General features: G+C 42.6%; 2 protein-coding genes across 5 annotated transcripts in view; one reads left to right on the top strand and one right to left on the bottom strand.

Annotated features, from left to right (window-relative positions):
• The window catches only part of ccdc66 (coiled-coil domain containing 66), a gene marked incomplete in the record, with an annotated part of 15,029 nt that extends 7,739 nt beyond the window's left edge, over positions 1-7,290 (top strand). For both annotated transcript variants that reach the window (XM_014338918.2, XM_014338917.2), the window contains 12 exon segments: positions 1,002-1,139; positions 1,222-1,454; positions 1,584-1,668; positions 1,746-1,904; positions 2,049-2,127; positions 2,670-2,747; positions 3,590-3,812; positions 3,909-4,119; positions 4,248-4,300; positions 4,852-5,018; positions 5,810-5,919; positions 6,472-7,290. In XM_014338918.2, coding sequence (XP_014194404.1) covers positions 1,002-1,139; positions 1,222-1,454; positions 1,584-1,668; positions 1,746-1,904; positions 2,049-2,127; positions 2,670-2,747; positions 3,590-3,812; positions 3,909-4,119; positions 4,248-4,300; positions 4,852-5,018; positions 5,810-5,919; positions 6,472-6,570 — 1,635 coding nt within the window.
• Positions 7,291-7,744: 454 nt separating this feature from the next.
• The window catches only part of tasora (transcription activation suppressor a), a 30,202-nt gene continuing 23,718 nt past the window's right edge, over positions 7,745-14,228 (bottom strand). For 2 of the 3 annotated variants that reach the window (XM_005938880.2, XM_005938881.2), the window contains exons 25-28: positions 13,029-13,207; positions 12,478-12,636; positions 11,495-12,278; positions 7,745-11,190 (exon numbers count right to left, since the gene is read on the bottom strand). In XM_005938880.2, coding sequence (XP_005938942.1) covers positions 10,689-11,190; positions 11,495-12,278; positions 12,478-12,636; positions 13,029-13,207 — 1,624 coding nt within the window. In that variant the 3' untranslated portion in view covers positions 7,745-10,688. The remainder of the gene's footprint in view (positions 11,191-11,494; positions 12,279-12,477; positions 12,637-13,028; positions 13,208-14,228) is intronic. The other variant, XM_005938882.2, reaches the window with a different exon arrangement.

Below are 14,228 nucleotides of genomic sequence, written 5' to 3'. Positions count from 1 at the left end.
GATTGGGTTGATTGGTCTTATTGGATTCTTTGTCTTATCATCCTATGCATCTTACAAAATGTGTTTTAGTACTTGTTGCATGTGGTGGTTTATAGTTAGATATCTTATCTCTGGAGATGATATTAATGTGATGTAAAACACCAGAATACAACCACACGGGTAATTATGCTGGTACTGGTCCATTTCAGGTTAAAACATGAATACGATTACCTGCAGTCTAAATCAGACCCTGGTGACTAAACAATTACAAAAAACACTAAAAATGAAAATATATTCTGTTGGTTTATTTTACTGAAGTCTTTTAATTGTATATTTAGTTTTTTTATTACTTAGTAAGTGAATGTGTATTACACAGATTTTGGTTCTTATTTTATTGTATTTAGTTCAGCTCTTCTTCAGTTCTTTTTTTTTTTTTTTTTTTTTTTTTTTTTTTTTTTTGTCATTTTGCTTCAATAATAGCTGTTTTATTTCATTACTGGTTGTTTCCTGTTTTGAATGCCGGAACAAGAACTTTTGGGATAGACCAAACATGTTCATCTCACCTTAAATACTAATTAAATCAAACGAAGCATTTATCTGCTTTTTTTTCTTATACCTTACTCTTTAAGAGTAAAGTAAAAGAGTAAAGTGCAGTTGAAGATTTTCAGTAACATAACTTTCCCTAACATGTTGTTATTTGCCTTTTAATCCCTCTCTAACTTATAGTACAAAAAAATGTCGCTTTCATTGCAGTTTTTTTTTTTTTTTTTTTTATATGACACTGGGAGAGTGAAACGAGAAAAGATTTATTGAATCTGATATTTCTCTCAAGTGTTGTTTATCTATACAGTTCAGGGTTATTCATTTCAGAACTGCTGCTGACTGAATTCAAGCATATTTTTTTTTGTGTATGTGTCTGTGTGCGTTTAAGACTTATTCACAACAAAACTTAACTGTGATCTTAAGGATGTGTTTAGGCAACAAAAAATATGAATTAAAATTAAGTCCTTGCATCTCTGTAGGAGGTCACTCCGATGGAGGAGGAGATGCTAAGTGTGGAGAGGAGAGAAGAGCAGAAGAGGTGCTGGTTGGAGGAGCTGGACCGTCAGAGAGAGGAGATGACTGAGCGCAGGAGACGAGAGAAAGTGCTGCAGAGTCAGGTACAGCGGGGACACGGCACAGACCAGGCAGGTTTGAGAGGTCAAAGTTGTCCCCCTGAGTCTGGTGTTGTTGTGTCTGCAGGCGGAGGACCACGAGCTCTGGGCTACACATTTTGACTCGCTGCAGAGGAGGCCGCCTGTCCAGCCTGCAGTTCCATCAGCGCTGCCACCGGCTCAGTTCAGCAGCTCTGATCGGGGCGAGTGGGAGCCCTTGTCAAGCCTTTCCCTCATCTGGGATGCTACGAGCAGCTGTGGAGCAGACAGTGTCGCAGGAAACAGTGTGGATACAACCCGTGGGTACCCAACCAGGGCCAGGTGGGAAGGAACGTCTCGTCAAATATTTAATAGACTCTTTGTACACGATCCATGGTGACTTATTTGTGATGAGCTGCAGATGTATAAGTGTATATATTTAGTTTGTTTGTTTTCCTGTGGTATGTACAGCTATCTGAGGACCATGACCTCCCTGTTGGATCCTGCCCAGATGGAGGAGAGAGAGCGGAGGAGGCTAAAACAGCTTGAACAGCAGGTAGGAGGAGGCACAGAGAAGAGATCAGTGAATGTTTTTCTCACCAAGATTCCCTAAATTTTATCTTTTCTTACCAGCGAGCTATCGAAGCCCAAGTGGAGGAGCGTCGTCTGCAAAGGGAACGAGAGGAGGCGAAGAGGAGACAGGAGGAGGAGGAAGAAGAGAGGAGGGTGGTGCTGGAAAGGGAAATGCTGCAGAGACAGTATGAGATGGACACACTGAAGGAGAGGGAAAAGGTCAGAGACAGACTATTATACAGAAACATTTACGTAAACTCTCTGCACTCCTTTATTTCTCCGATTTTCTGTTAAACATTTTCTGATGAGGATGAAGCTAACTGTACTTATCTGAAACTGTTTCATTGTGTTCTTCATCTTTAGGAGCAATCGATCAATCAGGAGGAGCAGCTAAAAAAAAGCAGCCATGATGGCAGATTGCATCAGGAACTGGAGTCCAACGGTCAGTAAGACCTGTGCTTTGAAGCACAGGATTCAACCACATGGTAATGCTGCTAAAAATATAGAGTCTGGGTCCAAATATACATATCTTTTATTCTACTGAGTGGCAGAAGTACAGAACGTGGCCTCAGAAATAGTTTGCAGAGTTAATCAATGCCAAACAGTAGATCGAACCACTGTGAGGATTATGGAGGGAGTCATTTTCTAAAAACTTGAAATGTAATCCACTTCTGCCATGAACCAAAACTGCTGCTGAGAGACTGATAAACAGCAATGAAAGTGATTTCCACCCACAGGAATTAGTTTCATTAGTATCCTACCAAGGAACCAACTCATTGTGCTCATTTATGTTTAATGTTTTCTGGTTTCTGACAGAAGAGAGCGTTTCACTCCCAAACTGTTTATTAAACACACCTGCTCCAGGATTTGCTCCCTCCTGTGTAGCACTGGTGACAGCTGATTAAAATAAAGTGAGTTGCAGAAGATGTTGAAGTAAACATGTTTGTAATAATCAGCTCTGTGTGTGTCTGTTTGTGTTTTCAGCAGTTACCAGGCAGGCTGAAGATTTGGAGGACACCAGCACTTCGGGTTCCTCTTACAAAGACGCTGCTGTACAGACAGGTAACGCATCTAATGCTACTACACCCACTTATACTGCTGCTGTGGGAGACCGTATGTCTGCGTCTCTCAAGTCTATCTGCACTGAGCCACTAAAAAAAATCTGTTTCCATGTTTGTGAGATTGAAATGTTTCAGTGCAGCATCAAGGTGGAGTAAAAAGAGCTTTGAGTCCTCAATTAGAGCAGAGAATGCACTGTAACTACCAGTTTACCTTCTAGTTTATGACTAAATTAGCAAGATTTAATTAAAGTTGACCCATTCTGCCCATTTTCAGATTTTTCTCTCTAGACAAGCTTTGCATGAACAGCAAGCAAACTTGGCTTCTGTGGTCACAGTCGGAGCTGTGTGTCTAATATGACCGTATTAGGGACATCCACTCTGACGTCATTCATATCTAAGTGTAGGAAAACAGAACTGTCTGAATTCTGCTGGAGGTGATGTCATTGTTGGAAAATGTGTCCATGTTTAATATGAATATCCACGATTGTCTCTCTCGCTCTTTTGCCCTCTCTTTCTATGGGTATTTAATACCTTTGCAGTATTTTATATTTTCTGTTTTTCTACAAGATAAATGAGTAAAGAGGCTCTCTGTCAATATATTGATAAAGTTGTAGCGGTGTCATCTTTACCTCTTAGGTCCTACAAACTTGAACAGGCAGACTCAAAATTTGTTTAAATGATTCTTGTTTTTTGTTTTGTTTTTTTCCTTGTGTGAGCAATATTTCTAGAAAGCTGCTCATTATTTCCTGTACAGTACAAATCATTTTTTTGGTTCAGCCCTATTTAATATTTGCTGAAAGGCCTCATATCTGTATGTTTTTATTTATCCCTCTCTCTGTGCAGAAGCTGCTCCTTCTCTGCCGCTCAGAGCTCAGACTCCAGATGTCTCAGCGCAGCCTCCTCCATCTCTGCCCACCGCTGCTCCTCCTCCAAACAGCAGGAGCAGAGCGTTGAGAACAGGGAAGGAGAACATTTGTCTGCCAGCAGGAGGAGACCCATATGAGCCGTTTGCCAGGACAGAGAAGAGCAGGAGGGACAAGAGGAGACCTGAGTGGAACACTCAGAGGTAGAAACTCCTAGACCATCACACTCTAGTACATCTGAAACAGGGATTGTATTGATATTATTTTAAAAATCTCTCCCTACACATCCTCTGCTTCAGGCCAAACCGTCAATTCGTTCCAGCCTCAGAGCGTTACCCAGCTGCTCTGCAGAGGAACAGACAGGAGAGTCGACTAAAGAGGCAAGCTGAGCTCCTCGCTCTGCAGGAGAGGACCTGTCTGCCGAGGACCGACCCTCCTCTTCCTCCTCCACCCCAGGAGCTTCGCCTGTGCCCTGACATCATGCAAACCAGAACCAGTCCCACCAGGAAGGTAGCCCCCCCCCTACCAGCTTCTTAAAAAGACTTTTGTTACTTCTAGTTTTCTCTGCTGGCTGGAGGTCATTTGTAACCCTCCCAGCTGCAGGTGAATGTGTGTGTTGATGACTGCTGCTGTTTCAGGTGGAAACCAACTCCAGAGGGCACATCATTTCCACAGGCTTAAACGCTGAAAGGTGAGCAGCGGACAGTAGACTCCAATCAGAAGGTTTTAATATTCGAACAGATTCTGAAAGTTTTTTTAAAAATTTTTTTTAGGAGGATTAAAAATTTCAGGAAAAAAAAGTTTGTGCAGTTTGTAACCAGAAAGCCTAATTTTTAGTAATTAGTCCAGCAGCTGTGCATGGCGGGGTTGGGACTCCCTCTTCAAAACTGTGTGGCCACTACAACTATGTGCTTAGTTTTAGTCTGTGTGGTGAATGTTGTAGATGTTTATTGAGACTTGGATGTCAGTGTTCTGTGTATTTTAATACACAAAATGATAAAAACTTACCTGCAAACTCACTCTTTAAACTAACATAAACTGAAAAATAAGACTAACTAAATTGAATAAACTAATAGAACAAATGGAAAACTGTATTAAATTTGGTCAGCCCGCAATTAAAATCGTTATAAGATTGTATTTTCAGCCAGTTTTCAGGTAGTTTGGTTGTGCATTTTATTCTAGACTAAAAAATAAGAAATGTAAAGGGCTTTTTCATGTTTTGTTTTGTTTTTTGTCCTCCAGAGGGCGCTCTCCTCCTGTCCCTGCAGTCAAACACAAAGCGCAGAGTCAGCATGCCTCCAATACTCTTCCTCTTGTCTCGGAGTTCATTCCTTACGTCAGGACTAATGAAGTCTTCAACCTGGACCCTCTGGAGCCCGCTGACACTCCTCCACCCCTCACACACTCAGGTTAGACACACCAAACTAGATGTAATGATCCCCAAAATTTTCAAGTTCCAGCCTCGCCATTGACACAAATTCTACGATACAGTAGAGGAAATGATTTGGGTTTGAAAGTCACAACAAAAACTAGATGCTTATTCAAGTTTAAGCCTTCATGTAAGTACAGTATTGTTACACGATGGAGTAACATAATTGTATCTGCTTGTTCAGAGTTTTATCCCACAAATCCCCAAAACGTTGAAAACCAATCAATTAATTGCCTGACAGAAGAAATATTTTGCATAATTCTCCTTTCTCACTCTTAGAATCACCAGACTTTACAAAATAGGCTCAATGTTTCTATCAGTGTGACCTGAAAATAGTGAATGAGCTCGTGAACGCATCAGGAAAGTGTTTACTGAGGTCAAAACTGAGGGTCATTTCGCCACAGACTTCTACATAATCTTTATATAACCAAAGGTATCACCTCTGGTGGCCATTAAAAAAAGATATTCAGGATTATTCTGACCCTGGAAGTTGGGTCCATTTTGTATTCCCATAACTTCCATAACTTTCATCTAATGTCACTTTGAAAGTCTTTGCACAGAAACAGATAAATCTTTATTTCTTTTTGTTAGACAATCATGATAACTGCCTGATCTTTAGTTGGATAAAACAATCCACTCCTCTGGGAGTAACTTAAAACCTTTTTTCAGGTAGCAAACTTGGAAACAGCGGCACATAAATGCAGAGAAAAACCTCTGAGCATGTTACTGTGCATCAGTTTGCATCTAAATAAATGTTCTCTCCTGTTATAGGAGCGCCTCCTCCATCACATCGAGACCCCCTCCTCCACCCAGAGCTGCTTCGTAACACCCACATACACCGACAGCAGGAGATCCTCAGAGGCCTGGCTCAGCTCCGCCAGGTAACACACGCAAAAAAAAACCCCCCACACACAAGGTGTCCTTACAGAGAAAACCCCAACAATCAAACAACCTGCTGTGAGCAAGCGCTTGGCAACAATGGGAAGTAAAAACTCCCTTTTAGCAGGATTAAACCTAAAGAACCAAGCTCAGGGAGGGGCCAGCCATCTGCTGGTAGGGGGTTGGGGGAGGGAGACGGGACAAAAGACACACTGTGAAAGAGAGCCAGGAAGTAATCATTCTCCGACTTAGTTATGTCAGGGTCATCATTCATTATTACTCACTAATAATGTATGATGACCCTGAAACCAGGGTTAGCAGATAAAGTCTGCTGTCTTTATCTGCTGATTCTCCTGAAGTCTTGTTACAGAGTCTGTTACAGCGTTTCCGCCAGTGTATTACAAACCCAGCAGTCTGCCGCTCTCCTCTTCTCAGTAAATTCAGTTGCCTCAAAATGAGCAGAATAGTTTCCCCGTCACGCCTGTGTTGATCCACATGAAGACGATGAGTGATGAGCATCCTCACCTGTACAAACTGTGTTTGTGTGCTCTCAGGGTTTGTTACTGAAGCAGCGGGAGCTAGAGTCAGATCTGAATCCTTCCCGGAAGCATCGCGACGAGCACCGGATTCCCTCGACATCACACCGCACGTGACCTCCGACCTGTGTCAAATAAAACCTCAGCACTCTCATGTGAGTGCATTTATTTTGATACTACAGAGTCCTTCAGACTTGATGACCTCAGGAGGTCCAACCCTTGAGGGGACAGATGATCAGCGTACTAAAATGTCACAAATCAGCAGTTGACTCCCCTGCACCTATGACCAGGAGATACAGTTTAGTTTAACAGTGAAACAGTAACAATCTAACAATGAGTTCAAGCAGAATAACCCCTGAATGAGTCACTGAGTGTAATTCTCCATAAACTCTTCTTCCCACTGCACAAAAAGGAAGAGTAAATATTCCCGAGATGGTTGTAGCTCTCATGAGCTGCTCTTTTATAAAAAAACCCAAATTAAATCATTATTTTTCTTAATATTACATTTATTTAACATTGGGGACACAGCGAAGTTTAAATTCTGTTAAAGCTGAAAGCTGAAATTGCAATGTTCCTTGTCTACTAGCAGGATTCTTGAAAATGTTCTGGTTGGATAGGCATACAAAGTTTGCCCTTTTCTTGGGGGTCATTCTAAACCAGGGAAATTTTTTTTTCCCCCCTGGTTTATAATAGTCCTTAAAAAAAAAAAAGCCTTTAAAAAAAAAAAAAACAAAAAAAAAAAAAAAAGCCAGGAGATGGAGTACTGAACTACAGGTGTCATGTTTTAAGCACAAAAAAAGGAAAATGGTAATAAAACAGAGTTTAAAAAAAAAAAAAGGTTCATGCTGCATAAAAGCTGAACTGGTGTGAATATGTCAGAGTAAACTCATCCCTCAGAGCTGCAGAGGGGAGTGGTCCACGAGTCGGACACCGTGGTGGCTGAAGCTCAGAGCTAAAGACTCTGACGGGAAACTGACCATCCAGCGCTCTGCAGGTGTACTTGAACGCAACGTCCAGCGCTCTGCAGGTGTACTTGAATGTGACAGTGAACCAGTGATGTGGACGTGGGCACTGAGCAGATATGAAAGCCTATTGATAATCATCATAGCTAAAGATGAAATCCTTTGTAGTATCGAGGCCCCACCTACAGACCACCAACAAGGGGTGGCCTTAGACTGTATATAAAAGATGGACATAGCCACTGTGACATCACCCATTTGTTAGTTGATGCTTTTGAAACTAGGCATTGCAGATGAGGTGTGGATGTAACTAAAATGCTCGTAGGATACTGACATGTCACACCCGCCTTAAAAATTTTTATCCTTTTTTTTTTTACTCTGGTGACCATAAACATGCAGTCTTCAGTTTCAATTATGTTTTTAATTACTTACGGTTGGTGCTCAACAGGACTTTTAGACATTTTTACATTTAGTTCTACTTAAAATACTTGAAGCTTTTACTTGCCCTAAAGAAGATTCTTTATTAACAGGTTGCTAACAAGACGACAGAAGCTGTCGGGGAACATTAAGTCTAATCGAGCCAAACACAGGAGCTCAGTGGCCACGCCCCTAAAGTCATGTAACTGTAGTGTAGTCTGTTTTGAGTTTAACAGTAAAATTAGTGAATTTTACTAGTCTTTCCCACAGAGCCTGTTTTCTGCAATAATCAAAACCCGAGCTGTAGCAATGCCAGCTTCTGTATTGATCAACTGTGTTAGTTTCACCTCTCAGACCTGGATGTCCATCTTTTACATACAACTCATCTCTGCTGAGGTTGGTGGTTGAGTTTCATTGTGGGTTACGTTGGGAGCTGTTTTTGGAACAAGACGGCAGAATGAGGTGACTTATATCATCTTGTGGCCTCAGTTTATTTTTGCTGTGTTTTTCGTTCGTTCCTCACAAGTCCATGAGTTCAAGTAAAAAATCTGTCCCTTTTCTCTGAGGGAGGCTGTTAGATTTCACAGCCTGATGGGAAAATTTATCAAATTTTAGTGGCTAAAACTTCAAATATGAGGTTTTCTCTAAGAGACGCAAAAGTTAATTCAAACAGACAGCACTGAAACGCCTCCTCCAAACGGGAAGTCTTTCTCCTGCTGCTCACTGGCTGAGTTTCTTGGTGAATTGCGTTACATGAGGAACGTATTTTAATGTTTTTAAATGCACTTTTTTTTTTTATAAGAATGACATGGTATCTGACAACTGTTGAGTTTTTCCATTTTTTTCCTGCAGAGAAGTGGGGAACAAATGTTTCTTTATTTTCTGCTGCCTAAGAAGCTGTGTTTCTGTGTGATTTTCATTGTGCTGATGTATTTTTTTAATTTATTTTAAATGTAATTAAATGTTTGGAAACCTGTGGTTTATACTGACTTTCATTTCTTTTATGCATAGTTAGTTAAAACATGCTGACACCAGTTCATTCTGGTCAGATTCATTTTTGTTCTGGTTTGGTTCCCTGGTTCTGAGACAGTTTCACATGAGGTAAGTGTATGTACAGTAATCCCTGTGAGCCAGAAGCTCAGGCTGGAGAGCACTGTGAAGAGTTTCAGGCAGTAACAGTGAGGGGATATCTCTAATAATATGGGTCATCTCCAACACACAGCCCTTCTTCTAGTTGAATCCAAACTGACTGACACTGCGCCAGAAGAGTTGTCTGTGAGTCTTGGTTAACGTATTTAAACAGTGTGTAAACGCATGAAGCATTCAGGACTTTGGCAGCTTGATGTCTTCATGATAAATAATATCAACATCACTGTGGCTTCATCCACCTGTTACACTATGTTTGGAATTACTGACACCAGTGACTGGGAGCAGCTACTGTGTGATTTTCGCAGGCAGAAAGAGCACCACAGCAGCACCGTGCAAGAGGAAAGGGAAAAAGATATCAGTCAGAAACTTTGGAAAACCTCAACATTAATGCCGACTGTTAGAACTGCATTCAGAGCACCAAGTTTTATATAACGTTTATTATTTTAATACAAAAAAATCTGATATAAAAAAAGAAAACATAAAAAATGCTTTAAGTTAAAACCGGTCCACTCCAGAGTCTCTCCCTACATAAAATTTAACACAAACAGCTCAGAGTGTAACAACCAAAACACTCTGTACAAACTAAACTTTTTTTACAGGATATAAACATCGTCCACAGGTATGAGGCAGTCTGTTTGTCAGCCTCCGGTACAGGTTACTCTGCAGTGCCATTTTCCACAAAAACAAAACATCTTCACAACAAAACAAAAACTTTACTTATTAAACGTTCCCAGAGTGTGAAACTGGTGCGTTCAGGGAATCTGGGAAAATGGGACTACCACTCAGAGTAATAAGAGTCACACTTAGGTCCAGATGATACTGATTTAAATGTGACCCTTCATTCAGTCAGAACCTGTCCTGTATCCACATCAGTACTGAATTCTTCTGTGACTGAGGTACACCAATTGCTGTGCTTGTTTTTATCTCTTGATCATGTCCAAAAACTGAGAAAGGGCTTCATCTTTCAGTGTTTTTCAAACAGACAGACATATTTGGTGCTTTGAGGTTTTTGGAGGCTGCAGAACTTCAGTAAGAGACAGAAAATAGTTGAGGACAACATTTTTTGATCTGATCTCAGACTGCCAGCCATCAGAGACAAATGTCTTCAGACATTTCAGTCACTCTTAGGTGCATAAAACAACTACAGGAGGGCTTGACAGTCAATATTTTTATGTGAGAAATAAAATTTTCACATTTTTGATGTTTTAAATGAAAAACATCAGAAACTTGATTTAAAAGAAAACAACTTATTGCTGATTCACACATTCACATATCTCCTGGGGTTTAAGAACAGCCCTGCAGGAGTACAGGTTGAATAAGTTTGTGTTTATAAGTTTGAATACTGTACAAAGACCTGCAGCACTGACATAAAATTAGTGTGCGGCATTTTCAAGACACGGTCTTGCACATAAAAAGAGGTGATGAGCCCTGACTGACAGAAACATGCAGATTCTTTGACCTCCTGGGATGATTCAGGATCAGAAGCAGACTATACAAACCATCTGAAGCTTGCATACTTTAAGACTCTACTCTACTCCACTTTTGAACCACAAACAACATGAATTTTTTTTGTGGTGCAATAACCTGGCTAAAACAATGATCTTTTTTTGTTTTGTTGTTGGAAACAGAGCGTGGACACCTGTCAGAGTTTGGCCTGTTCAGATTCCAGGCTGTTAGTTTTCTGGGGTCATAGTTTAATCTGCTGGTTGTCTACGTCCCATTAAAGCCTCCTCGCTGCCCCCCTCTGTACCTGAAGCCGCCCGGACCTGCAGGGCTGTGGTACCCTCCCAGCAGTGAAGGACCTGTGAAGTCCATAGCTGCCTGCTGGAAACCCCAGACCAGGGGGACAGCACCTACAGGGCCTAAACCTCCAGGCCACAGGGGTGGCTGCCCCAGGAGGCCCCTGATTCCTCCCAGGGCATTCAGGGGCCCCAGCATGGGGGCCCGGTGAAAAGGCTGTCCGTGGACTCGAGGTAGGTGGGGGTGAAGGAGACCAATGCCCCGCTGGCTGGGCGGTTGGTACTGCAGGTGTGTAGCACCCTGCTGCTGCTCGCTCACATGTTGCTGAGGGTGCTGGATTTGTAGTTGGGGCAGAGCAGGATGTGAGACACTCTCGTGGTTTGTGACCGAGGTGATGTTTCCAGGTACCTCACTGTTGCCCGGTGGTGCTGCCTCTTCTGTTTTTGGCTGTTCATAGCTGGCTTTTGTTTCACTACAGAAAGAGAAGCAGAAGAAGAGACTGAGCAGGAACCGGACTGTCAGAGGTTGAAAACTGAAATCAGCACAGCTTTTATGGATGCATGTCAGCATCACATGGAAACCTCTGGGCCACAAAATGAAGTGTACACAGAAGTGCCAGAAAGTGCAGTTGCACTAAGGGCCACTTGCGGCTCTAAAGGTAAGTCGAAAAATTCTGTTTGTATTTTATATGAATACTCGAACAGTCATATGTAACAGTCATATTACAAACTGACCTGTAAAAAAAGAGCAGGACTCAAACCAGCGTGTTATGTTACCTTGTTCTGTCCTCGCCCTCTGCTGGACAGGTGGTGCAGGGCGGTGCACTACTTTCGTCTGCTTTGGAAAACGCAGGCTCTCCATGTTGATCTGCTTCGCCGTGTGTCTGATTGCTCAGCGCTGTCACTACAGCTGCGTTCTGATTGCTCGGAAAGGCTGGCGTGCCATTATTGCCAGTAGCCTGGTTTCCTGCCTGTGAGCCCACCACTCGCACTGGAGTGCTGCCTCTCTGATCTTCAGCCTCTCTCCCTGCACTTCCTCCTCTCCTCCATCCCTCTGTACCAGGCTCCACCTTGTCCTCTCTCCTGCTGCTCAGATCTGGCTGCAGTACCGAGTGAATTGAGTCCAGTGTGGCTGCCACGGCTTTCCTACCTGGAGTAAGCTGCACTGAGTCAGGAGGACCTCCCTGACCCAAAGGAGAGGAGGGACTGTGTAGGAAGCCTTTCACAGGGTTGATGCTCAACTCTGCCTGGGACTCCAACTGCTGCTGCTGCTGCTGAAGCTGTTGCAGCTGCGCCTGACGCTCTGCCCGCAGTTGTAAGATGGCCTGTCGAAGAACCTCACAGTCAGCGTCCGAGTGGCGAGGGACCCCGTCCTTACAGGAGGCGTCAGGGACGAGCTGGTCAGAGGGGTGAGGGACAGAGGTTGGGAAGCCGGAGCTGGGCTGTGGAAGCTGCTGTGGTTGGGTGATAGAGGAGAGCGAGTGGTTGTGCTCTGGAAAGATGGACAGGGAGCATTCAGGACCCGAGACACAGTCACTATGACTCAGCTGACCCCCGACACCTGAGGAGAGAGGAGTACTCCCATCAGAATGGATGACAGGGCTGCATTTAAAGTTAAATGAATGCATGTTATCTCTAAAACATGACTTTAAAACATGACTCTGAAGAGAAGGAGACGGAAGGAGAGAAGGAGTGTCAGTATAGGAGTAAAGTAGGAGAAACAGAAAAGATGGAGAGATGGTAGAGCAGACATTTCAAACCTTTGGCACCTTTGGGAGACAACATGTCATCTATGATTGGCTGCTTTGCCTTGATGTCATGACAACCAACTATTTGGGAGAAGTTGTGCAGAATTTCATCGATATTGGCAACAATGATGCCCCCGCTGGAGTAGGCCGTGAACTTCTCATTATGATGCTCTGAATAAATAAATAAATATAAAAAAAAGAATGATGAGATTATTTTCTCATGTTAATCACATGACATTAACTTAACAGTCAGCTGAGCCGCTGCACATGCAGTCATACTGTGCACAGAACATGAAGATTTGTCATTCATAACTAATTTAAGCCAAAATCATGAACAACATGAAAATTTGATTAACCACCCGACCAATCAAATGATCAAATGTTTATTGGTGGAATTTATCATCCTATAAATGCACTTCAGGCACACCGCTCCTATGGTTTTAAGTCAAGTGAAATAGTAAAGGCAAAAAGTAAAAGCTTATGCAGTTCAGTTGGGTTTAGTTTGCAATCAGGTAACCAGTCACCAGTATTAATCAGGTGCCCTGAGAGTCACGCCTGCTCACCTGTGAGGAAGATCGTGTGTCGGTACTGCGTGTATCGTCCCTGCAGTTCGATTAGACAGTCCAGGTCAGGCGACTGACGGTTCATCATGTCGCAGTGATGATAAGGGAGGAACTCCACGATCTGCCGCTTCTGATAAGCTGACAGCAAATCCAGCAGGCTGGCTGCTTCTCTCCTGAATCTGATGATCAAACATACACAAATCATCCACGTTCAGCCAGCAGGAGGATGTAGATGCTTCTTCAAACATCTTACTGTTGGAACAGAGCTGCCCCCCTGCACATAAACGGAAAACGTGTAGAGCGAGTGGAGTCCTTCAAATTCCTTGACGTCCAAAACTCTGCAGACCTCTCCTGGTCAGCTAACACCACGCCCCTAATCAAGAAGACCCAGCAGTAGCTACACTTCCTAAGGGTGCTCAGGAAGAAGCAACTAAACGCCCTGCTGCTGGTGACCTTCTACAGATCCACCATCGACAGCCTGCTGACCTATGCAGTGACAGTGTGGCACACCAGCTGCACGGAGGAAGACAAGAAGGGACTGCAGAGGGTGGTAGATACAGCACAAAAAAATCATCGGCTGTCCCCTGCCCTCGTCTGCCATCTAACACTCCCGTTGTCTCAGCAGGGCCAGAAACATCTTGAAGGACACTACCCACCCCGGCTACCATCTTTTCAACCTACTGCCCTCTGGCAGGCGCTTCAGATCCATACGGGCCAGAACAAACAGACTCAGGAATAGCTTCTTCCCCAAAGCTATCACCATACTCAACTCATCAATTCTCTACCTGTCTGTCTCTGTACTATACTGTACCAGTACTGTACTGTGTATTTATATTTATATATTTAAATTAAGTGTATAGTTAAATTATTGTATAGTTCTTATAATGTGTTAAAGCACATGTGCACTTTTATAAAGCTGTTTTAATCTCGTTATACTATGTATTTTGTTACCATTCAACCACACCTCTCCAGTCAGAATGTATTCCAGCTTGGAATACTGAATAGTGTGACATTTTATCCACAAGGTCACCAATGACCTGTTTACAGTTAAGGTTAGTTTCACATGTATTCTTTTAATTCCTTTAAAGTTTTTAAAGTAAAAGTTTATATATCCTGCTAGAATTATATAGCAGTTAATCTGTAAAGCCTAAACTAATTTAAAAGAAACTTGTTTTGAAATGTGACACCTATAGTTTCTAA

Source organism: Haplochromis burtoni, unplaced genomic scaffold (assembly GCF_018398535.1).
Source record: "Haplochromis burtoni strain Fernald_Lab_line unplaced genomic scaffold, NCSU_Asbu1 Contig_183, whole genome shotgun sequence".
Lineage (NCBI taxonomy): Eukaryota > Metazoa > Chordata > Actinopteri > Cichliformes > Cichlidae > Haplochromis > Haplochromis burtoni.
This window is presented reverse-complemented; position numbering and strand designations above follow the sequence as displayed.